Source organism: Elephas maximus, chromosome 19 (genome assembly GCF_024166365.1).
Source record: "Elephas maximus indicus isolate mEleMax1 chromosome 19, mEleMax1 primary haplotype, whole genome shotgun sequence".
Lineage (NCBI taxonomy): Eukaryota > Metazoa > Chordata > Mammalia > Proboscidea > Elephantidae > Elephas > Elephas maximus.
The window spans coordinates 6,805,814-6,832,097 of record NC_064837.1 but is presented as its reverse complement, the minus strand read 5'-3'; the positions used below and the strand labels follow the sequence as shown (position 1 = coordinate 6,832,097).

At 44.1% G+C, this 26,284-nt stretch overlaps 1 protein-coding gene across 3 annotated transcripts in view; it reads left to right on the top strand.

Annotated features, from left to right (window-relative positions):
- Positions 1–4,861: 4,861 nt before the first annotated feature.
- ARHGAP44 (Rho GTPase activating protein 44) overlaps positions 4,862–26,284 on the top strand; it is a 261,017-nt gene continuing 239,594 nt past the window's right edge. For 2 of the 3 annotated variants that reach the window (XM_049861082.1, XM_049861083.1), the window contains exon 1: positions 4,862–5,252. In XM_049861082.1, the coding sequence (XP_049717039.1) occupies positions 5,200–5,252 (53 nt within the window). In that variant the 5' untranslated portion in view covers positions 4,862–5,199. The remainder of the gene's footprint in view (positions 5,253–26,284) is intronic. The other variant, XM_049861084.1, reaches the window with a different exon arrangement.

Below are 26,284 nucleotides of genomic sequence, written 5' to 3'. Positions count from 1 at the left end.
TGCATTTCTCTAATGGCTAATGATTGTGAACATTTTCTCATGTGTCTGTTAGCTGCCCGAATGGTTATTTGGTGAAGCATCTGTTCCTATCCCTTGCCCATTTTCTAATTGGATTATTTGTCTATTTGTAGTTGAGGTATTGCAGTATCTTGTAGATTTCAGAGGTTAGGCTCTTATCAGATATGTCATAGCCAAATTTTTTTCCCCCAGTCTGTAGGTTGTCTTTCTACTCTTCTGATGAGTGTGTTTGGTTTTTAGAAGCTCCCAGTTATCTAGTTTCTCTTCTGGTGTTTGTGCAGTGTCATAGTTTGTATACTATTTGTGCCATGTGTTAGGGTTTGTAGCACTGTCCCTATTTTTTCCTCCATGATCTTTATCGTTTTAGATTTTATATTTAGGTCTTTGATCCATTTTGAGTTAGTTTTTGTGCATGGTGTGAGGTATGGGCACTGTTTCATTTTTTTGCAGATAGATATCCAATTATACCAGCACCATCTGTTAAGAGACTGTCTTTTCCCCATTTATGGACTTTGGGCCTTTGTCAAATACCAGCACTTCACAAGTGGATGGATTTGTGTCTGGGTTCTCAATTTTGTTCCACTGGCCTATGTATCTGTTGTTGTACCAGTACCAGGCTGTTTTGACTACTGTGGTGGTATAATAGGTTCTAAAATCAGGCAGTATGAGGCCTCCTGCTTTGTTTTTCTTCTTCAATAATGCTTTATTTATGCAGGGCCGCTTCCTTTTTCATATGAAGTTGGTGATTTGTTTCTCCATCTCATTGAAAAATGTCGTTGGAATTTGGATCAGTATTGCACTGTATCTGTAGATCGCTTTGGGTAGAACTGACATTTTCACAATGTTGAATCTTCCTATCCATAAGCATGGTATGTTTTTCCACTTCTGTAGGTCTCTTTTGGCTTCTTGCAGTAGTGTTTTATAGTTTTCTTTGTATAGGTCTTTTACGTCTCTGGTTAGATTTATTCCTAAGTACTTTATCTTCTTGGGGACTACTGTAAGTGTTATTAATTTGGTGATTTCCTTTTTGAAGTTCTCTTTGTCAGTGCAGAGAAATTCAACTGATTTTTTTTAATGTTTATCTTGTATCCTGATACTTTGCTGAAATCTTCTATTAGTTCCAGTAGCTTTCTTGTGGTTGGGGCTGATCATGCAGTCCACAACACTCATGGATGGGAACAACTACTATCCCATTTAAAAGACACCTCAGACTGACAGATCTGCATAATCGTGTGAGTTTGGTGTCTGCAGGTAAAAAAGTGATTAGAATCTGAAAAGAATAAGTGATACCTATCAGTTGCATTTTGGCACTGGATGCTATTTTGGACATATTACATAGTGTAAGGTTTAGGCATCTCTGGGCCAAGAGCAATTCATTGAGCAGTCAATGAATTGACTCCCAACAATTTGCAGCTTAGTGATCTTGTACTATAAACTCCCATTTAGTAGCTGAAGAAGCAGTAGCCTGAAGAGGTAAAGTAAAAGCACTGGCTACAAGTCATACTGAGATTGTGGCCTCCTGTTCTGTTTCTTCTCTTCTGCTGATGCTGAATTTTGATCTCCAATAGAATTTTCTGCAGTGATGGGAATGTTCTATTTTGCACTGTCCAATATGGTATCCACTAGCCACATGTGATTATTGGGCACTTGAAATGTGGCTGTGTAACTGAAGTTTTAATTTTAGGTAACTTTAATTAATTTAAAATTAAAATAGCTATGTACAGTCAATGAACACCCAAGGAAGCAACAGTCAAGAAATCATTGCTTTGGGCGAATCAGCTGCAAAAGACCTCTTTAAAGTGTTGAAAAGCAAAGATATCACCTTGAAGACTAAGATGTGCCTGACCCAGGCCACGGTGTTTTCCGTTGCCTCATATGCATATGAAAGCTGGATGATGAATAAGGAAGACTAAAGAAGAATTGATGTCTTTGAATGGTGGTGTTGGTAAGGAATATTGACTATACCATGGACTGCCAGAAGAATGAACAAATCTGTCTTGGAAGAAGTGCAACCAGAATTCTCCTTAGAAGCAACAATGATGAGACTACATCTTACATACTTTGGACATGTTATCAGGAGGTATCAGTCCCTGGAGAAGAACATCATGCTTGATAAAGTAGAGGGTCAGCGAAAAAAAGGAAGACCCTCAACGAGATGGATTGACACAGTGGCTGCAACGATGGGCTCAAGCATAACAACGATTGTGAGAATGGCGCAGGACCGGGCAGTGTTTCCTTCTGCTGTGCATGGGGTTGCTATGAAGTTGGTCAGAACTGACTTGATGGCACCTAACAACAACAAAAACATACGGTTCCCATGTTGCGACAGGATGGCTCTAGAGAGTGCTTGCACTCAGAAGATGCTAAAATCACTGTGGAAGGTTTTTGAGCAGTACAAGCAGTTTGCACTTAACTACTAAGCCCTGGTGGTGCGGTGGTTAAGAGCTCGGCTGCTGACCAAAAGGTCAGCAGCTTGAACCCATCAGTCACTCCTTGGACACCCTATGGGGCAGTTCTACTCTGTCCTACAGGGTTGCTATAAGTTGGAATCAACTCGATGGTAACAGGTTCATTTTTTTTTTTTTTTGGTTTACTAACCTAGAGGTCGGTAAATTGAACCCTCCCAGTGGCACTGAGGAAGCAAAGGCTTAGCAATCTGCTTCCATAAAGATTACACTAACAGAACCCTATGGAGCAGATTTCAGAATGGCAGAAAAGCCTGTGAGATAACAGGAAATATGTGGAGAAACACATTAATTAATATATAAAATAATATTTTACCACACACTAGCAGGGTGGGCTGTCTTCTGTAGAAAACCAGGGATATCTTTTTTAGAGCTGAAATATCTAGGGGTTAAAGGCAGAGGCCAGCATGACTTGGGAGTTTCAGTTATCCAGAGTTTCTGGGACTAACACTGTCCAGTAGAGCTTTCTGAGATGCTGGGGATGCTCTATATCTGTGCTGGCCAATACAGTAGCCCCTCACCACATGTGGTATTTAGCACTTAAAAAGTGGCTAGGGTGACTGAGGAAGTCAATTTTTTATTTTATTTTGTTTTAATTAATTTACATTTCGATAGCCACATGTGACTAGTGGTACTGGACCATACAGTTCTAGGCTTTGCCAGAGACAGCATCATATACTGCTTTGGATGTCTCTCTATTATTTATACATACAAAAACCATGCTGTGCCTTGACTTTTTTAAAATCTCAAATGGGAATAATTTTAGTTTGTATAGAAATCATATTGACGTTATAGGGATAACACAGTTGCTTAAAGGCAAAAAATACCTTCAACTTATTAATTTGTAGGAGCTGCCACCTGACCTAATAAGCAGAGGCTAAATTCACGATTAATTAAAGATTTCATGTTCAGTCAGCCAAGACATGCCTCAAACCATCTTTTGTTCAGCTGGCCAAACAAGATACTTAGAATCATATTTAGGACATCTTGCAACTATAATCAACACATGCAAAATACCGCATTTAAAAAAAAGAAGTTTTTTTCATTTCTCGGGTTGGTAATTCTGTTGTAGGAATAGGATCTTTCTTTATTACATTAGCTACATAATCATATTTGTCGTAAATAAATATGATAGAAAGTACTGCATCAAAGTTTATCTGCAACTTAATTATTGATTGTTCAACAAACAGTTCTCTGTCTTCATTATCTGTCAGGTAGTATCATGTAATTTAATGATTGATAATTTAACAAAATAGTTATCTATCTTTACTATCTTTCCGTCAGTTTTATTTCTTTATTACCAAAAAGCAAGATGAAACACCGAAACCAGTTGCCACTGAGTTGATTCAAGTCATGGCAGCCACATGTGCCTCAGGTACAACTGTGCTCCATATGGTTTCCAATGGCTGTGATCTCTTGGTCTTTCTCCCGAGGAGCCTCTGGGTGGATTTGAACTGCCAACTTTTCAATTATTAGCTGAGTGCTTAACGATTTGCACCATCCAGGGACTCCATTTCTCTGTTAGAGATGAGGAAACTGCCGCTTAGAGAGGCTAACCAATTTTCCTATGGTTGCAAAGTGGCTATGTGGAATTCTAACACATGAGCTCATATATCTGGTCTAAAGCCCCTATCACCCAGCCATACTGCTCTTACTTGATAAACAATGATAAATCCTAATTTTAATCATCTACCTTCTTTTTTTTACCTTTTCCTAGGAGCAGAATCTGGGGAAAGCCACAGCCCTTTCAAGGAGCTAGCTGACTCGTGGGTTGCTGCTCTATAGGACACTCCAGGTCTGCCAACGCCTGCTGGCCCTGGTTTCTTGGTGTGGAAGGGAAACGGGAGTAGCCGTGAGATTGGAATCTCAGCCATACAAGAAAGCTGTCCAGGTCAGTTGGGCCTGTAGACACAGCGCCACTATCATTATATCCTTCCTCTCTATTGGCTTTTGGCTACCTACTGGATTTGGTGAAAATGAAGGATTAGGCTTTTGGGGTGCATGCTCTGCCAGGATCAAAACCTGCTGTCACTCACTGTACCCCAGGCTTAACCCTGAACCCCAATATCAATCAAGTGATCTTACGCAGTTTTATGAGCCACGTACCTGTCTGCCATAAATCTTTCTTTTGTGAATTCCAAACAGCAACGTCTCAAAACGGAAAATACTCCCTTTTTTCCATTTGTTGTTGTATTATTGGCTCTGCCATGTTATTTTAAAAACAGGAGAACGTGCCAAAGTGCAGAGACCCGGGAGGGCGACGCTGCTGCCTGCTCCCAGCTCCTTGCAAACTTTGTGCAGAGAAGAGGGCACAGCGGGGTGCAAACTACAAGTCCCAGAATGCTCGGCGCTCCCCGCACAGGCGCAGCGGGGACGACCGCCCGCGGGCCGGCTCGCTGCGGAGACCCGGGTCCCCGCGCTGCGCTGGGCGGGAGCCGACTGCCCGGGCGGACCCGGCCGGCGCCGAGGCGGCCGCGGGCGTTACTATGAGGGCGCCAGGGCGCGCGTGAGGAGGATGCGGCAGGAGGCGCGGCCGCAGGGGGCGGAGTAGGCGGCGGAGCCCCGGGAGGAGCCGCGCACGGGCCACACGGCTCCGGAGGCTCCGCAGTGCCGCCGCCGTCGCCCGGGAGGCTCCGCGCGGGGCCATGTAACCCTGCGGCGCGCTCCGGGCTGCTTCGTCCTCCCCAGCTCCGGCCAGCGCGGCAGCGGGGCCACGATGAAGAAGCAGTTCAATCGCATGCGCCAGCTGGCCAACCAGACGGTGGGCAGGTAGGTCGCCCGTGGCCGCGGGGCCGAGCGTGCCGGCGAGGCTGCCTCCGCGGCGCAGGTGATGGAGCGCGCCCCGCCGCCCGCTGTCCGCGCGCCCCCGGCCCTGCCCCTGCGCCGTGCCCTGCGGGAGCTGCTGGCAGCTGAGCCCCCTCCTCTGTGGACTCGGCAGACCCTGCAGCCCTTCCCATTCGCTGCCGGCGGCTCGGGGGCTCCGGTTGCCAAGCGCAAAGTGTGACGCATCCTCTACCTGCGTGCGTCCCCAGCTGCCCCTTCACCTCGTCCTGGCTCCCTTTCCCCGGGACTCCCTTCTCTCGCTGGCCCTCTATCTGCCTGGAAACAGGTGTTTGCTCTGACTTGTGCCGGGGGGAGCCGAGCCTCACTCAGTCCATCTCGGAAGATCCCTCCCTGCGCCCAGGGCAGGGCTTCTCCGTGGTCCAGGAGGAGTGTTGGGCCTGGTCGGTTTGGCAGAGCTGAGCCTGCCCCTCCTGCCGTGTTTGTTTTCAGGGACTATGGCTGTAGGAGATTTTGGATCACTTTCCTGGCTCCGTGTCTTAGGCGTTTGGTGGTGGGGAGAAGCGGGGTGCAGGGAAGGTGCTAGTGGAATGGCGCTGCTGTAGCCTTGGTCCTAAGACCGATTTCAGTGGAGCCTGTGGAAAAGGGGAGGCCCAACTCCTCTAGAAGATAGGATAAGCCAAGGATCGCCGCCAGGTAGGGGAGGGGGACAGAGGCCCCACAATCTGGAAGAGCCAGGCCCCAGGAAGCTGCAAGACCCCGCCCGCTGGCATCGCTGTGAAAACGGGCTACATCTGAGCTAGTGTCTCTGGGGGCAGCTCTGCGGGGTGCCAGAATCTACTAACGTTACATAATGGCTCTGGTGGGCTTTCTCCAAAGCTAGAGCTTCCCTGAAGGGGGCATTCTTAGGTGGACGGGGTTTTTTCATGGAATTCCTGCACCTGGGGATGGATTTCCGTTGCTGTTGTGGCAAAGGAATTCAGGTGTGCAATTGTAAAGCAATCAAAAAGCAGAGAACCCAGCCTTGGGTGCAATTCAAGTGCAAGCTCAACACATGTAGGGCTCTCCACTAGATTTACCAAGAAACTAAATACCTTTCTTGGGTGGGAAGTGGAACCTGAACTGGCACCTGGCAGGGTGGGGGTGGGGACATCCTTGGGGATAAGGGACATCTAAAGTCTGATCTAAGCATACTGCCCTAGTTACAGTGGGCATCTGAGGCCAGGGGATACCATGGCTTCTCCAGCTTCCAGGGACTCCAGATGGTTTCCAAGGAGCAATGTCTAAAATTGACTTGGATTCGTTTTTCCTTCCCAAAGGCATGTGCTTTAACATGAGGGAGAATTTATGAATAGCAGAGTCAGATTAGCCCAGATTTCTGGCATGGCATTGCCACAAATATAGCCTCACGTGGGTTGCCTTTTGATATGCTGGGCACTGAAATAGTGTTTTCCTGGTACTGGTTGTTCAGCAGGTGATAGTCAAGCTGACCAGTTGCCGATGTCTTCGTATCAGCATCACCCTCTGATGGCTTCAGCCATCATGTCAGACCAACTAAGTGTCAGAAGCCTTTGACCGTAGACTTGGATTCCTCATCTCCCTTGGTCTTGGGGTTTGAGTTCAATGCTAGAATCAGTGTTTTTTGTTGTTAGCAGCTGTCGAGTTGACCTGACTCATGGTGACTCCGTGCACCATGGGATTGGTCCTTTGTGATCCATAGGGTTTTCATTAGCTGAGTTTTGGAAGCAGATTGCCAGACCTTTCTTCCTGGTCCGTCTTTGTCTGGAAGCTCTGCTGAAACCTGTTTAGCATCCTAGCAACATGCAAGCCTCCACTGTCAGACGGGTAGTGGCTGCTCATGAGGCGCCTCTCTTCAGGACTGGTTGAGAAGTGGTTAGGGTTGTGAGCCTCAGGCATACTGCCCTATTTTTCCTCCTGATCCAAGGAAGAAATTTAAAAGGATAAGGGGAAGCTACGTGTCAGAAAAGTGGTCTTATTGGGAGTACGTTCTTGGAAGTCCAAAAAATGGTCCCCAAGAGCTAATTTCTACTTGTTTGTTGGGACCCTGGTGGGTGTTGGTGTGCAGATTAATTCTATCTCTTTATCAGATGTCATCCACTTTGTCATGCCCCAAGTAAAATGAGGACCAGCCTATATCCATTTTGATGGAATCCAGAGGGACCTTTTAAAGAGAAAATCGGGTCATGTTACCCTGCTGCTTCACAGCCCCCAGTGGTGTCTCCTAGCACTTAATCTCCCAAACCTTTCCAGTGGTCAGGAAGACCATACCTGATTTGGCCCCTCTTTGTGTCTCTCCGCTCAATCTTTTCCACGCACCTGCTCATTCACTGCGTTCTAGCCACGGTGACCTTCCTTGCCCCAAACACACCTTGCTCATCTCCATCTCAGAGCTTGTTCTTGTTTCCCTGCTTGTCTGAGGTGTGCTCTTCCCACATGCCTCTTCCTCATCATTCAGGTGTTTGCTCAAATATCACCTCCTCCAAGAGGCCCTCCCCCGTTGTTCTCTAGCCCAGTATTCTGTTTGGTTTTTATCACAAAACTGTCACTCTTTGAAATACTCTTATTTATTTTTGTTTTCTTTGTCTGTCTGCCTCAATAGAATGTGTCTATCACTGTTGTATGCCCAGTGTATGTAGTGCAATGTCTTGTGGACAATTGGTGCTCAATTAATGTTTGTTGAAAAGATTAAAGCAATTTACTCGTGGGTCTACGAGCATAAATAAAAAGAGCATTTACCTTATCTTATTAAGAATGCACTGAGTCATGATCCCATGTGTAGTGAAGTAAAAGGACTAAAGATTGCATCTTCATTTCTTGAATCTATAGAAGCACATAAGACTTGAAGTTTGGAGTTTAGATGTGGAATTGATAGATTGCTTTATAGAGTTGCTTTATCAAGCCATTTGATTTTCATCCTTGCAGATTTTTGAGGTCCCTCTCTTTGAGGCAAGATGAGAGGTGGGCTTGAGAGCTGCTCTTTGGGCCTCCTGAAGGCTCCTTACCTGGCCCGACTTTCATAAGGCAGTGTTCCTTTGAATATGAAGCTGTTAGGGATGGGACCAAGCACTTAGCAATGTAGGAGTTGCCATACAAAAACTAACTCTATTGGGTTACTAGGATTTTCCCTGTAAGTGCTCAACATCTGAGGAGTAGAGAGGGCATCCGAAACTGGGAAAAGCGACTGGTAAGAGTTTGATCTCCTAATTAGTCTACTTACTTGTCTTAGTCATCTAGTGCTGTAACAGAAACACCACAAGTGGATGGCTTTAACAAAGAGAAATTTATTTCCTCACAGTAAAGTAGGGTAAAAGTCCAAATTCAGGGTGTCAGCTCCAGGAGACGGCTTTCTGTCTCGGTTGGCTCTGGAGGAAGATTCCTTGTCCTCCAGCTTACCCTGGTCGAGGAGCTTCTCAGGTGCAGGGATCCTGGGTCCAAAGGACTCGCTCTGCTCCTGGCGCTGCTTTCTTGGTGTTACGAGGTCCCTAACACTTTGCTTGCTTCCCTTTCATCTCTTGAGAGATAAAAGGTGGTGTAGGCCCCCACCCCAGGGAAACTCCCTTTACTTGGATCAGGGAGGTGACCTGAGTAGGGGTGGTGGTACAGTCCCACCCTAATCCTCTCAACATAAAATTACAATCACAAAATGGAGGACAACCACACAATACTGGAAATCATGGCCTAACCAAGTTGACACATGTTTTTTGGGGGACACAATTCAATCCATGACACTACTTACCCATTATTTGCACATATTTCTTCTGCTTTGAACTTTCCCCTGTCTTTCCCTTCACTTCAGTTCATCCCCTGGGAAGCGTTCCCTGATCTTTCAAGACTGGGACACCGAGGTCCTAATGGACAAGGGCACAGGCTTTGAAGTTGGACAGCTCTGGTTTGTTGCTTACCGGACTATGGAATCTCGAGCACGTTAGTTTCCTCATCTGCAAAATGGGAATAATAAGGATTGCACTGTGGTGGTGTAGCGATGGTAGTAATGGTTACATGAGATGGCCTTCGGAAAGTGCCTTGCACAGTGCTCAGCGCTAGTAAGTGCTTACTTAACAAATGCCAGCTGCAAGTATCTTGGGGCGACTCTTACAGTTATTATTGGATTTAGGCATTATGGGATTCATTCATTCTGTAAATGTTTACGGGAGGTCTGCAAGTGCCGGCCACTCTTCTGGTCCGGGGAATATTGCAGCGCAAAGCAAAATCCCTGTTCTCTTACAGTTTACATTCTCAAGGCATGCCCTGGTTGTATTGTCTCGTGATTTTGTCTTTTCTGGTTTCTCTACTCCACTAAACTCTAAGCTTCTTGGGGGCATATAGTAGGTTCTCTGAAATTCTTTGGCAACTGAATGAATAAGTGAACAAAATTCCCTGTATTGCACATGTGGAAGACACGTGAATAGTTCAAAGATGGGAGAAACTCCTGATGCTGTGCCTTCTTAATTTTCCAATGGGGATGGGTGTGCAGGGGTGAGATGCAGCTGCACTGCTGGGCTTTGGGAGGGTAAAGCAACGTTGAGGGGTGATTTAGTTCAGCCCTGATTAATGGCACTGTTTTTATCTTCCAGAGAGTCTAGTGGTTGCTCTGCTGAAAGGCATTCTGAAAGACATAGAGTCTTTTTTTGGATGTGGCATTTGCCTCAGTGAGCAAAGCCCTGAGCTGAAATCTAGTACCAAAGAGACCCACCAACTGAAAGAGGAAATGAAGTGAAAGGGAGAACTTTGGTCTGGTGAGGAAGGGACTTTGTCAGTCTGCACAGTTGGGGCACTGAAGCCCCTAGGGCATAGGGCTGCTGTGAGGTTGACATGAGCTTGGATACACAGTGTTCAGCAGATGGTCAATGATGCTAGCTGCGTTTTTCTGTTCTGGTTGCCTATTTAGTTTTCTAAAAACTTAGCTGGGCTTCCTAAGTATACCAAAGCAGGTGACGTTGAGTCAACCCCCACTCATGGTCATCCCATGTGTGCAGAGTAGAACTGTTCCGTACAGTTTTCATTGCCGTAACCTTTTGGAAGCAGAAATTCCCAGGCACCTCTGGGTGGGTTCGAACTGCCAACCTTTTGGTTAGTAGCTGAGTGCAAACTGTTTGTGCCACCCGGGGACTCCTTCCTAAATGCTGCTTATAAGCTGATTCCCACTGCTACTGCCCAGTGATGGCTATAAATGAGCTCTGTGTGCTTGCATAAAAAACAGTGATGCTCCAAGGGCCTGGGCGTAGGTAGGGACTAGAAGTGTGGGAGGAGGAGTGCAAGGACCGGGGCAGGGGGCGGGGGGAAAGGCTCCTTGGCCTGGGTTGGATTGTCTAGTTTGAGAGGCTGCGTGTTGGAGGGCGGTGGGTAAAGTTTTGTCTGCAGAGCCCGCTTTGCATTCCTAGACTGCTTGGCCTGCAGCGCTGAGCCGCGTGGTTTCTGGTGCACCGCTTTGCTGAGCATCCTTGCTGCTGTGCAGCAGTGAGATTCCCACTGCAGCGGACGTGCAGCAGCCTGCGGTACCCAGAGGTGTTGAGGAAGCAGCTGCCTGCAGGAGCCCTGGTGCTGCAGGCACTTTTGCTCAGGGCTGCACAGCCAAGGCAGCTGAAGCCAGCAAGAACCTCTCTCTTGAAGGCTTCTCTGAGACACCGGCCTGCCCTTCAGCAAGCCTCCCAAGGACCCAACTGATAGGACACTGGGGAAAAATCAGAACCAAGTCCAAATTAGCCATCGGGCTGCCTTGTCCCCACTTTGCTGTTTTCCTGGCCTGGCAGACCAACCCAGGCCCTGCCAAGTCTTCCTCTTAGCCAGCAGGGCTGGGCAGAGAGACCCAAACCCGTCCCCCAAGCAGAGCTGTGCAAAGTTGTTAATTAGAGTTCTGTGGGATGCCCAAGCCTCCCACCTGGGTATCAGTGTGAGGGATAACAGAACGTACCAACCAAGGAATGAAAGCACTAGTAAATGTGGAGAACGTATTTTCTGCTCTTGTCTTCCAAGCTCCTTGCTGTGTGGGTCTGCTGGCGTTCAGCCTTCTCCCGGGCTGTGCTTTGCCATCAGTGTGGGGCTGCCTGGATTTTCTGCAGAATTCTATTGTCCCAAACCCTCAGGTCACTGTGTACAGCCCATTTCTTAAAAAGCAGTCAATTACTTCTTCCATTTCACCTTCACCAAATAAATTTATTAACGCTGACTAGTATTCTTTATGATGAGTGTTGGGACTATTTTTTGTCTCTAGGGCTGGTACCACAGTGAAAAAGTGAATCAGTGGCCATGTAACACAGTAATTTAATTCACGGTGATTTTTTTTAGAGAGAATTAGTATGTATGCCTTTTGTTAACAATCAAGAGCCAGTTATTTGAAGTGCTATTTCAGTGAAAACCAGAAATCAAGCCAGTTGCTGTGAAGTTGATTCTGACCCATGCCGGCTGAGAATAGAACTGTGCTCCACGGGGTTTTCAGTGGCTGATTTTGGGGAAACAGATCACCAAGCTTTCTTCCGAGCTGCCTCTGTGTGGACTCGAACTTGCAACCTTTTGATGAGCAGCTGAGCACATTAACCCTCAGCACCACCCACGGACCCCTCAGTAGTGACAGCAAATGTAAAAATATGCTTCAGCTCTGAGCTGAGTTAGTTGTATGTCAAGAAGAAGGTTGAGGGGTGAGAGCGGGAGAGTCAGGGCTCCCCCTGGGCACGGGCTCCCCAGGAACTGGCGCTGCCTTTGGGAAGCTCATGGACTGTCTAGCAATTTAAACTCTCCTTTCTGTTCAGGAGGCAGATGTGTTTGCTTTCATTTTCCAACTTTGGAGTTTGTTTTGAGAATAAATGTTTATTTTCCCAAAGAATTCAATTTACTTTTTTTAACTTTCTTTTTTGTTACATAAGTAGTGCTTGTTTATTCTAGAAAAACCATAAACTTACAAATGGGCAAAAAGGGTGGGGGGGGGAGGACAAATAATCTTACTACCTAGAGACCACAGGCAGTAATTTGGATATACTCTTCTAAGTTTTAAATAGGTGTGTCTGTATTCTTAAAAAAGAGACAGAGACCTTGCTGTATATACTGTTTATAACCTGATTTTTATCTTAGTATTACATCTTGAATGTCATGCCATGTCAATAACTATATATCTATGATGTAATTTTTCAAGGTTATGTGATATCCCAGTATAGTCAACTTATTTCCTTTTGCCCATCATTTAGCAAATATTTCTCACTGGTTTACTTTCCTCGGATGAAGTCTTAGATGTAGATTCACTGCTGGTTAGCAGGTGTAGCTCTCAAACAGTGCGCCACCAGGGCTCTGCATCACAGACTATATGAATCCCATTTGACAGGAGTGTGTGTATTACATACAGTGTATATATTACATGACCAGGTAATACACATGGATATATTACAGAGGTACAAACACATACTGTATTCGCATCCTTCCTTACTTGTGGTGGCGTTCGGTGCCACGGAGTCAGTTCCAACTCATGGTGACCCTACGTACAACAGAAGGAAATACTGCCCGGTCCTGCGCCATCCTGACAGTCCTTGCTGTGTTTGAGCCCATTGTTGCAGCCACTATGTCAAGCTATCCCCTTGAGGGTCTTCCTCTTTGTCGCTGACCCTCTACTTTACCAAGCATGATGTTCTTCTCTAGGGACTCGTCCCTCCTGATAACATGTCCAAAGTATGTGAGACAAATTCTTGCCTCTTCACTTCTAAGGAACATCCTGGCTGTACTTCTTCCAAGACAGATTTGTTCGTTCTTCTGGCAGTCCCTGATATATTCAATATTCTTCACCAACACTGTAATTCAAAGGCATCAATTGTTCAGTCTTCCCTGTTCATGTTTAGTTTTCACGTGCATATGGGGCGATTGAAAATACCGTGGCTTGATCAGGCGTACCTTAGTCCTCAAAGTAACGTCTTTGCTTTTTAACACTTTAAAGAGGTCTTTGGCAGCAGATTTGCCCAATGCAATAATAAAGTCATTTGATTTCTTGAGTGGTGCTTACATGGGCGTAGGTTGTGGATCCAAGTAAAATGAAATCCTTGAGAACTTCAGTACTTTCTGTTTATTAGGGTGTTGCTTATTGGTTCAGTTTTGAGGATTTTTGTTTTCTTTACGTTGAGGTGTAATCCATACTGAAGGCTGTATTCTTTGATCTTCATCAGTAAGTGCTTTAAGTCCTCTTCACTTTCACCAAGCAAGGTTGTGTCATCTGCATATTGCAGGTTTTTAGTTAGTCTTCCTCCAATCCTGATGGCACATTCTTCTTCATATAGTCAGATTATTTCTCAGATTATTTCCTCAGCATATAGATTGAATAAGTATGGTGAAGGAATACAACCCTGATACATGCCTTTCCTGATTTTAAACCGCACATTATCCCCTTTTTCTGTTCAAATGACTGCCTCTTGATCTGTGTACAGGTTCCTCATGAGCACAATTAAGTGTTCTGGAATTCCCATTCTTCGCATAATTGGTTATGATCCACACCGTTGAATGCCTTTGCATAGTCAATAAAACACAGGTGAACATCTTTCTGGTATTCTCTGCTTTCAGTCAAGATCCATCTGATATCAGCAATGATATCCCTCATTCCATATTGTCTTCTGAAAACCCTGCTTGAATTTCTGGCTGTTCCCTATCAATGTTCTGCTGCAACTGTGTTTGAATGATCTTCAGCAAAATTTTACTTGTGTGTGATATTAATGATATTGTTTGTAATTTACTCATTCTGTTGGATCATCTTTCTCTGGAATGGGCACAAATATGGATCTTTTTCAGTCAGTTGGCCAAGTATCTGTCTTCCAAATTTCTTGGCATAGACGAGTGAGCACCTCCAGCGCTGCATCCATTAGTTGAAACATCTCAACTGGTGTTCTGTCAATTCCTGGAACCTTATTTTTTGCCAATGCCTTCAGTGCAGCATGGACTTCTTCCTTCTAAACCGTTGTTCTTGATCATATGCTACCTCCTGAACAGGGTGAATGTCGACTGGTTCTTTTTGGCACAGTGACTGTGTATTCCTTCCATATTCTTTTGTTGCTTCCAGCATCGTTCAGTATTTTGCCCATTGAATCCTTCAAAATTGCAACTTGAAGCTTGAATTTTTTCTTCACTTGTTTCAGCTTGAGAAATGCCTTGCATGTTCTTCCCTTTTGGTTTTCTAACTCCAGGTTTTTGTACATTTCATTTTAATACTTTGTCTTCTCGAGTTGCTCTTTGAAATCTTCTATCTTCTATTCTTTTTTAGAAGATAAAGATGTTTTCTATTCGCTTTAGCTGCCCTACAGAGTGTAAGAGCAAGTTTCAGAATCTCTTCTCACAGCCATTGTGGTCTTTTCTTTCCTGTTTTTTAAATGACCTTTTGCATTCTTCATGTCCTTGATGTCATCCCACAGCTTGTCTGGTCTTTGGTCATTAGTGTTCAACACGTCAATCTATTCTTGAGATGACCTCTAAATTCAGGTGGGATATACTCAAGGTCATACCTTGGACTTGTATTAATTTTCTTCAGCTTCAGCTTAACTTGCATATGAGCAATTGATGGTCTGGTTCTGAAGTTGGAGCTTGGCCTTGTTCTAACTGATGATATTGAGCCTTTTCATTGTCTCTTTCTACAGGTGTGGCCGATTTGATTTTCTGTGTTTTCCATCCTGCGAGGTCCATGTGTATAGTTGCCTTTTACATTGTTGAAAAAAGGTGTTTGCAATGAATAAGTCATTGGTCTTGCAAATTCTATTCTAAGATCTCTTGAGTCGTTTTTTTTTATTACTAAGGCCATATTTTCCAACTACTGATCCTTCTTAGTTTCCAACTTTTGAGTTCCAATCACCAGTAATTATCAATGTACCTTGATTGCATGTCTGATCAGTTTCAGACAGGGTAGCTGGTAAAAGCCTTAGTCGAGTTCACATCCTTGGTAGAATTGTCAATTTTCCCTTTCCAACCTTATCAGTAATTATTATTGCAACTTTATTAATTGCATGGGTGAACACAGAAATCTTTCCTTTTTCATCTTTTCATTTCTAGTGAGGTTGAGCGTTTTCATGTTTACTGGACATTTCTTACCTTTTATGAAATGCCTGTATATACCATTTGCCCCTTTTTTCTAAAGCCATGCTCATAACTATTTTCTTACTGATTTTCAGATATAATTTTAAAATATATTAAGCATATATGTTCATTGTCATATGCCACACGCATCTCCCTACAGTTTTTTTGCCTTTTAAATTTTTTGTCTTTTTTTTTTTCATTTTCATATAGAAGGCTAATTTTGTAATCTTAGTCTGTTAATTTATGGTTTGTGCCTTAAGTATTACAGTTAGCCACACTTTTCCCCACTCAAGATTATGTTAATATTCATGTATTATCATTTATAGATTTTCATTTTACCATCAAATATTTAATTCATCAGTCACTTATTTTGGTATATAACCTGAGTTAAGTATCTGGTTTGATTTCTCTTTTATTGTTACTATTATTTGTTTTTAGAAATAGTTATCTAACTTGAATATTTTAATTCATATCTACTGTATTATAATATCATTATCTTCATGTTCTAAAATATTTCATCACTTTTCTCTATATCTAGGCTTTCTAGTTTGTTCCCCCCTTTCCCCTCCTAGCCTCTTTGTCACTTATAGCAGGAATCTGAGATGGGCTTAGCTGCTCAGGTGAGCCCAAACCAGTTTTCATCAAGTGGACTCTAACTCGTGGTGACCCCATGTGTGCCGGAGTAGAACAGTGCTCCACTGGGTTTTCAATGCCTGATTTTTTGGAGGTAATCACCAGATTTTCTTCCAAAATGCCTCTGGGTGGACTCCAACCTCCAGCCTTTCAGTTAGCAGCCGTTTGCAGCACCCAGCAGTGGTGGATTAATCCTTATCCTTAGCCCCCTGTCCGTGGGGTGGAAGGAGCAGGTCCTTCATCCCAACTTCAACCAGGCAGCTCTTTGGCTTGGCAATTAGAACTCATCAGCCTTTGCCTCAGGGTGTTTCTGTGCCTTAACCATGGCTTACACACAAGCTACCTGCTTACGAAAGACAGTTGATTATATTTTCTTGGCTACGCTTATTTGTTTTTTCGTCCTGAGTATTTTTAATTAAACAGATATATTATTAAGATGGGGAAAATTGATTTTTTTTTACAATATTGAATATAACGGAAAGTCTTCCCATCTGGGAACAGGGTGTGTTTATTCAAGTCTGTTTATGATTCTAGATAGTAGTTTTCTCCACGTAGATCCTGTATACTTTCATTTTAAGGTATTTGTCATTATTGTTACTGTAACTACAGTGATTGGAATCTTTTGTTATGTTACATTTTCTTATTGCTGAAGTGTAGGAACGTTACTCATTTTTGTATAATCATCTTGAACAGCTACTCCCACCTTCGTAAAGTATCTCATTAATTTAAATACTTTTTTAAATTGAGTTTGTTGGGTTTTCCATAGCTGCAACAATGGACTCAAATATACCAACCATCAGGCGAATGGCGCAGGACCAGGCAACATTTTGTTCTGTTATATGTAAGGTCGCCATGAGTCGGAGCCAATGCAACAGCAACAACAACATTGGGTTTTCCTGGTAGATGCTCATATCTTTTGCAAATAATAATTATGCTTCTTCCTCTTCAGTATTTATACTTATTTTTTTTTTTTTGTCTAATTTCATTGTCTAGGACTTGTAGAACGGTGTTAAAATATGATGATATATGAACATCTATGTTGTCTTACTAACCTCAGTAGAAATGCATGATGGTTGGTTTGAGAATTTTTTTTTAATCATGATTCTTTTATTATTTTACTTTGAATTTTTCTTTGGCACCAAAGTTAAATTGGATTAATGATGTTATCATGTAACCATGTGGTTTCTCATCTTTATTAGTATTCACTCCAAAATTTATGTCATAAATATTTATTGAGCACTTTTCATGTTCCAAGCATTTTCTCTGTGCTTGGGGTGTATCAGTGACGGAATCCTTACTCACTGGGAGCTTGTGTTTTAGGTGCTTGAAGCTTGATAGAGTTTTTGGTATTGAGCTTTCCTTGCTTTCCGTTAATAAATCTTATTTGGCTATGGTTTGTTACTTTTTTTGCATACTGCTAGATTTAGTTTATTGTTGTCTTATTTAGAATTTTGACACCCAGTGTTCGTGAGAATGTTTGAATACTGTCAAGTATTGATAACAATACAAAATGAACTGTCCAGCTTCCTTCTTTTTCTATGGAGTGGTTAGGTGAGGAATTATTTATTCCTTGAAGATTGTAAATCACTTTCTCAGGACATTTTTGGGAGGGAAGTAGTTCTTTGACAGTTGTCTCTATTTCTTCATTGGTTATTGGACTATTTATGTTTTCTATCTTTTTTTGGTCACTTTTATAGAAAAACATGTATTTTATTGTGATTTTAAAATTCAGTAAAATCTTCTTTGAATATATAGCTCCTTTATCATTTTTAATTTGCATTTCTCTTTTTCTTCTTTGAAACTAGCTCCCAAAGGGTTTTCTTCCCCTGCATCAACCCTGGTAGAATCAGTTCTTGGGTTTAATCTCTTACCTATTCTTTTTTTTTTTTTTTACTTCTTTCTTATTAACTCTCGATCAGCGATTTCTTCTGTTTGTAGTAAATTCTGCCTTTTTATTTTTAGATTCCTTCTTACTGACTTCCTTGAGTTAATTTTGTTTTTGTTTTTCCTTGTCTAGTCTTCTATGGTGTATTAGTCAGCATAGGTTAGGCTCTGCTGTGACAACACATGAGCTCTAGAGTGTCACTGGCTTAACGTATCAACATTTTGTTTCAAAGTCATGCACAATGCAGTTTGAGTCAGGGAATTCTCAAGCATAGCTCTCCTCTATGCATGATTTAGGGATCCAGTCTACGTCCATCTTTTGCCCCCTCCCACCTTCCAGTCTAAGTGTGTGACTTTAGTCACTGCTAAAGATGAAGAGAGAATGTAGAGATGGAATTTGGCACACTGGCTTTTAGTGCCTTGGCTCAGAATCTACAAATGTCACCTGTGTTCACATTTCATTGGCTGGAATTAGTCATAAAGCTGCACTAGATACGACTAGATACAGGGAGCCTTGACCACAGTTGGTAACAAGGAGTATTCTCTCTCCTCTCCTGCTGCCTATTTGTCTTTTAAACCCTTCTGCATACTCCTGCTCACGACGGTCCCATCTGCCCTGACTAAACAACTTGAGATTTCAGTAATAGCAATGGCTTCACTCATTTAATACCCATATAACTAGTAGTTATTGTATCATATCATTCTGAATAGTCTAGGTTGTGCTGCTGTAAAAAACAAAACAAAAAAGCCCCAAATCACCCTGACGTACAGCACTGGCTTGTGTGGGAGGGAGTAGCTCTGCAAGGTCTCAGGCCACCGTAGCTTCCATTCCACCCCCACCTCCATGATGGCAAAGGCAGGAAATGTGGGCGTGGTGAACGCACACTGGCCCCTAACTAGTCTTCTGGAAGTGACACATGTCAGTCACTTCTCCTCACATCTCATTGGCCAGAACAAATCACCTGGTCACACCTCACTTCAGACAGAGCCAGGAAAGGCGATCCTTCCTTGGACCTGGGTGAAGCAGAGCCAGAAAAGCTACAGCTTTGTTACCTGTTTGGAGCCTCTGGGTGGTACAAATGGTTCATGTACTCGGCTGCTAACAGAAAGGTTGGGGGTTCGAGGCCACCCAGAGTCGGCATGGGAAAAAGTCCTGGTGGCCTACTTTCAAAAAATCAGCCGTTGAAAACCCGGTGGACACAGTTCTGCTCAGACACACACAGGCTGCTTTGAGTTGGGGGTGACCAAACGGCAGCTGGTTGTTTGATGGTTATATTTCCTGTTAGAAGAAACTGGGCTCCATGCTTTGTAGGCATTATCTTACCTGCTCATTGCAGCCCCTGTGTGGGCTGATGCTACTTAAAAAAACCAGAAAAACCAAACCCTTGATGCTACTTAGAGCCCCATTTTACAGATGGACAGAGGGAAGGGGCAGAGTCAAATTTAGCTGGATCCTAAGTAGCCCCCGCCCCCCCCCGCCAGAAAACCAAACCAAATATGTTGCTGTCGAGTAGGACTGCCCCATAGGGTTTCCAGGGAGCGCCTGGTGGATTCCAACCGCCAGCCTTTTGGCTAGCAGCTGTAGCTCTTAACCACTACACCACCAGGGTTTCCCCTAAGTTACCCAAGCCCAGGCAAATGCTTCCCCGGTCTGCTCTTCCTAACGGCGTGTCTCTGCAGCCTCAGGGCGCCTTAAGTTACCTCAGTTTAGATGGTTTGGGAAATGCCAATCCACTGTTCTTGACTTGAATAAAAGTAATAATGTCACATTTATTTAAGGTGATCAAGTGTCTTGTATGCAGCCTGAACCAGAAAGAGGAGACCATGAAATATCTGCCAATAGAGAACATTCTTCACTCTGTTCCCTTGTTGCAATTTCAGCAGAAAGGGTAAGAGAGTGCCATTTGAAAGAGCTTTTTAGCTCTATGCTCTCTATTGAAAGAGAGCAGTTTGGTATTTGCAAAAGCCCCTAAAGACTCCTATAGTAATGTGTTCGCCAAACAGGGACTTTAAAAATACAGTCCAACAAAGGAAATATGAAAAGTGGACACAGAATTTGAGCATCAGGAATCTCGTTATGTGCACTGTTGTATTCATGCACACGTGTGAACACTCACTTTAGCTTTATACCGGTTCCCATCAAGTCGATCCCCACTCATACTGACCCTATAGGACTGCCCCATAGGGTGTCCAAGGAGCGGCTGGTGGATTGGAACTACTGACCTTTTGGTTAGCAGCCGAGCTTTTAGCCGTGGCTGTTCTTTTTTTTTTTTTTTTATTAAGGTGTCTGTGACAGACACCTGTGAGTGCCCTGCATGCATTCCTGCTTAACTCTCACAGTGTAAGCAGACCCTGATCATCATCCCTCTCTCTTCTGCACCGGCCTCAGGACGGGGGAGTCGTCGCTCCTGGTTGCACGGGTGGTAAGGGAGGTGGTTGGGATTTGCTTGCAGATCTGCTGGCTCTGACACTGATGCACATTAATGACTGCCAGTGGAAACCCTGGTGGCATAGTGGTTAAGAGCTACAACTACCAACCAAAAGGTCGGAGGTTCAAATTCACTAGGCCCTCCTTGGAAACCCTGTGGGGTAGTTCTACTCCGCCCTGTTGCTATGAGTCAGAATTCACTCGACGGCAGTGGGTTTGGTTTTTTGGTTTGAATAGGGGCAAAAGAAAAATTAAATGTCTAATATGATTAAGTAAATTCTGGCACATTTATACAATTATATCAGTTTCAGTTTTTTTTTAATGGCACTCAAAAATGTTTAGGGGAGAAATGTTAGGAGACAAATACGTAAGATAAGGAAGCAGGATGCAGATACAGAGATGCACCCAGAGCTGAGATTGTATTGTATTCAAAAATGTACGGAATAGAAGCCTGAAAGGAAATCAGGAAGGGCTGGAAGAATAAGCCTGTGATACTTATCTCTGGGCAGGGTTATGAGTGGTTTGGTTTCTGCTGCTTGTGATTTTCTTTCACTTGCAAATTTCTTAAAAGAAACACATGTATTATTACAAAAAAAAAAGCCCCTGGTACTCCAAAGGGTACTTAAAACAAGGTGGGTAAGTGTTGCTGGAATGTCTTGTAATGATTTAAGTTTGGGCCCCCGAAAGGTCTTAAGCACAAACGTTTTTGAAGTTCTCTTGAGCCTTGCCTTCAGACATGGGAAACCTCTTATCTTCATGCTCTGGAAAGTACGTGATGTCAGATCTTAGGGTAAAGTGATCTGCTGCTAGGAAGTGATATGCTAATAACCTTTTAGGTTATTGCTGCTGATGTTAAAGACATAGGGAAAATGTCGGATTTGGAAGCTTGGTCAGTATGACATGTTCCCGTGATCGCTGAGGGTTCTTTGGCTGCAGCAACAAGAGTAGACTCTGCTAAGCTAAAAAAAAAAAGGAAACCCTGGTGACATAGTAGTTAAGAGGCACAGCTGCTAACCAAAAGGACGGCAGTTCAAATCCACCAGGCACTCCTTGGAAGCCCTATGGCACGGTTCTACTCTGTCCTATAGGGTCGCTATGAGTCCGAATAGACTCCACGGCAATGGGTTTGGTCTTTTTAAGCTAAAAAAAGAAATTTGGGGAAGGGCCTGGGACAGCTTACAACATCAAAGGACGAGATGGGCAGCACAGCCCAGGAAAGAACCAGTGACCAGTTAGCACCCCTGCTATAGGGTGCCTGGACGGCCTCTTCAGGGGCTTTCCAGTTGTTTTCTGTCGTTAAGTCACTTGGGTGATTAAGTCATAGGAGGGAGTCTAACTGGTTTATCTGGGTCATGTGACCTGAGCATCCGTTAGGGAAAAGGGAGGGTGGGAAGTTATCTTTTACAGCCCTCAAATACTAGAGTAGGGGAGAGGCAGATCCCAAAAGAAAATCAGGGCTATTACCCAAAGAAGGGGGAAGACCAAAACCAAAAACCAAACCCAGTGCCATTGAGTCGATTCCGACTCACAGCGACCCTATAGGGATGATGGTTATTCAGCACACCCAGGTGTTGACCAGGTTCTCTCATTAAGGACATCACAGGCCCCACCTGGGTCAGTGTGCATAGGCATCTCCTTAGCAGTGGTCAGGGCACATTTTTCCCGGTGTTCAGAGAAGTTATTTATCGCCCCTACATGCGCATTTAAGGAGCCCCGATGGCGCAGACAGTTAAGCGCTTGGCTGCTAACTGAAGAGCATATCCAGTCAGTTATTACGAATCTGTCCCTGTGTGACATTTTTCCTATCCTCCTTTCTCATGTATGTCTTCCTTATAGCCAGCATCTCTAACTTGACCATCATAGTGACCTTCTTACTTGTGTTCTGGACCTGAAACTCTTCTTCTCTCTTATTTCTTCCAACACAAGCCGGACCGCATTTTTGAATTTATAAACTGAAGAATGTCAGTCTCATTTATTTCTTATTTATCAGATTTTGGGGGAAAACATCCTAGATCTATGAAAAATGCTTTATACTGTATGTTCATCTTGACAAGTTTACTACCCATGTTTGTGTGTAAGGCTCCAAGAAGTTCTGCAGTAAACTAATGGTGGTTGGTATCACTAGAATGCTTTTAGTTAGAGTAAACTGATGTTACCATTCAGAGTGGCTTAAACAATGAGGAAACTTTATTTCAGATGGCAGGGCTTCCAGAGGCAGGGAGAGTCAGGTGCCTTGTGATAAGAGCAACTGGCATCTTTCTCTTCATTTTGTTTTCTTTTGCCCTCATCTGTGTCTTGGCATTTTCCTCAGACTGGCTTTTTTTCATGGTCAGAATATGGCTGTCAGCAGCAGTGGAGGTCATTTGCTTCCATGTTCACAAACCAAGGAAGAGATAAGAGAGAGAGGAGCAGCCCGAAGGGTCCCAATCCCTGGATAAAATCATTTCCTGTAGTCTAAGACAACTTCCTTCATGTACGCCATGGGCCCTTTACACATTCCAGAGGGAGGGAAGGCCACCAACTGATTGGTTTCTAGCTTGGGTCTCTGATGTAGTCACTGCCAGGGGAAGTAGGATTGTAAGAACTGGGTTAGATCCATCAAGACTACATCTGGATTTTGGGGGTGGGGTTAGCTTCCTTTAAGTCAGGCAGGCTTCCTGGGGAGAGACTGAGACCTGGACAAAGTTAGAGTTCTGTTGGGAAAGATGAAGGAGGAAAGCATTATAGGTAGACAGCAACAGTGTCCACTACAGCTTGTTTTAACCCACCATGTTGAGGGTGAACACCATTTTTTATGGGAAACCCATAAAGAATTCTCAAACTAAAGTTTGTAGAATGTATCGTGGGAAATATTAGCAGATGAAGTTCCAGTATTCTTACTTTGGCCTTCATTGTTTTCTTCTTTGATCAAGCTGTTGCCTTTCCTTTCTATCTATCGGAGCCATTCTTCTGTATTCCAGTACGCTTATTCGTTGTTGTTATTGTTTGCTGCAGTAAAGTCAGTCCCTGACTCATGGCGACCCCATGCACAACGGAATGAAGCACTGCCCAGTTCTGTGCCATCCCCATGTCCGTTTGCGGATTGGACTGTTGTGATCCATAGGGTTATCATTGGCTGATTTTTGGAAGTAGATTCCCAGGCCTTTCTTCCTAGTCCTTCTTAGTCTGGAAGCTCTGTTGAAATGTTCAGCATTGTAACAACATACAGGTCTCCTCTGGCAGATGGGTGGTGGCCGTGCATGAGGTCCATTGGCCGGAAATTGAACCCAGGTCTCCCACATGGAAGGCAAGAATTCTACCACTGAACCACCAACATGTACTTGTTCATCTTGGTGTATAAAGCTTGATGTACTGTATTACAGTTATAGTTCTGCATACATCTGTCTCATATACTAGTCTACAAATTCCCAGCACAGAGTCTGGAATGTAGAAGGTCCTCAACTGTTTTTCCAATTCATTCTTCAGAGTTCTATTCAAATGTCACCTACCCCATCTCTCTCCCCATTATTGTCCTTCTGTAAAAAACTCATTGCTGTTGAGTTGATTCCGACTCATAGCGACCCTATAGGACAGAGTAGAACTGCCCCATAGAGTTTCCAAGGAGTGCCTGGTAGATTTGAACTGCTGACCTTTTGGTTAGCAGACATAGCTCTTAACCACTACACCACCAGGGTTTCCACTATGCTTCTATAGCACTTTACTTGTTCTCTTATATCCCTTACTTCATTCTGCTTTGATTTCCCATGATACATTGCCCATGATACAGTCCGCAAACCCAAATGAATGGGTATCCCACAAGAAAGGGTTTTCACACTCAAAATGCTGGGTTACACCAAGCTCTAGTGCACACTGTTCTGTCTACTCAGAACACTTCTCTCCTTCTTGCATTCTTACAGGATACTAATTTTGCCCAGGTATCCATCCCTTCCCAGCAAGCTCTCCTGACTTTCAGGAAGCCGATCCCACCCCCAAGTCCAGATGGGCTCTTGATGGATCTAGTTGCTTTCGGTTCTCTTTTTATCACTGAATGTGACACTGTGTGGATCTGCAGAAGCTGGCCTGTCTGTCTCTGGGCCATGTCTGTGTAGTGCACAGCGCCTTGCAAAGGGCAGGAACAGGTTCTTGTCACGTGTGGGGAGACGAGCTGTTTGTGCTGCTCTGGAAGGTGTCAAAGGTGGAGTTTTTTTTTTTTTTTTTTTTTTTTTATTGCTGCAAAATTTATTTTTCCCTGCTAACTATGTAGTTTTAGACTTGTAATCATGCCTTCATGATATCCAGGTTTTTTCTAAATTAAGGAAAACATGACGTGGCTTTGGAATTAGTCTTTGGAGCCCTTGTGCACAGAGGTCAAGAGCTCAGGCTGCTAACCAAAAGCTCGGCAATTTGAATCCATCAGCCGATCCTTGGAAACCCTGTGGGGGCAGTTCTCCTCTGTCCTCTAGGGTAGTGATGAGTTGAAATTGACTCGATGGCAGTGGGTATTGTCTTTAACTTTGAAGCATCGTCAGTTCATGAGCTTTATACCATTCAAAATCATACCTGTGAAGAAGAACGTGTAAGACATGACCGCTTATTGAGTAAAGAAGTCATCCATTAAACAGGTGTTTACTGCCCACTTACTGTCATAGGTTGAGTCCTGGGCCGCAGATAATGTGAATAACTTGCAGAATGCTTACTAGGCAGAGCTTTTAGCATCAGCTCCTGTGGAAGAGAAGGCAGGGAAGCAGGACTAGGCAAAAGGAGAGCTGAACTATGATGCAGTCCCTGAAAAGCTGATTCCATGTGGGGACCTAGAATGAGGGAGTCCCTTCAGAGTTGTCGTACGCTAAGGAAGAGGTGTTGAGACTCTATACCCCAGCACTGATCAGTCATTGGATGTGGGTTCCCCCTGGAAGGCACAGTGCCGTTCAGCCGATACAAGGACAGCCTAGAGCGGTTGTCTGGCTGCATTCCCAGAAGCTGGGGAAGAAGTTCTTCGTTCCTAGAGGGAGTCTCGTGTCCATTACACTTATTATGAGTCAGGAAAGCCAGTTGAAGGCAGTTGCCATCAAGTTGATTCCGACTCATGGTGACCCCATGTGTGTCAGAGCAGCACTGTGTTCCATAGGGTTTTCAGTGGCTGATTTTTCAGAAGTAGATCCCCAGGCTTTTCTTCCTAGGTCTCCCTGGGTGAACTTGAACCTCCAACCTTTTAAAAAAAATTTTGTTGTGTTTTCAGTGAAAATTTACAGTGCAAATTAGTTTCTCATTCAAAAATTTATACACAAGGTGTTTTGTGACATTGGTTGGAACTGCCATAATGTGTCAGCACTCTCCCTTTTCCCTGTGACCATTCGTCCAGTTTTCCTGTCCCTTCCTGCCTTCTCGTTGTTGCTTTTGGGCAGGTGTTGCCCATTTGGTCGTGTATACTTGATTGAACTAAGAAGCACGTTCCTTGCGTATGACATTGTTTGTTTTTTGGCCTAATCTTTAGCTGGAGCCCTGGTGGTGCAGTGGTTAAACGTTTGGCTGCTAACCAAAAGGTCGGCAGATCGAATCCACCAGCTGCTCCTTGAAAACCCTGTGGGGCAGTTCTACTCTGTTCTATATGGTGGCTATGAGTTGGAGTCGACTCAGCGACAATGGGGTAGCCTTTGGCTGAAGGGTAGATTTTGGGAGTGGCTTCAGTTCTGAGTTAGCAGGATGTCGGGAGGCCATAATCTCAAGGATTCCTCCAGTCTCTGTCAGACTAGCAAGTCTGGTCGCACTTCCCCCGTTTTGGTTAGCAGTGAGCGTATTAACTGTTTGTGCCACCCAGGGACTCCATGTTCCATAATAGATAGGTCAACAGTTGCTATCAAATTGGCTCTGACTCATGCCTACCTTACGTACCAAAGAGTGAAATGTTGCCCGGTCCTGAGCCACTCGCATCACCACCAGCATGTTCGAGTCTATCATTGTGGCTCTTATGCTAATCCATCTCACTGAGGGTCTCCCTTGCCTTCCATCCCTCTCCTTCATCAAACATGTTTTCCTCCAGCAGTTG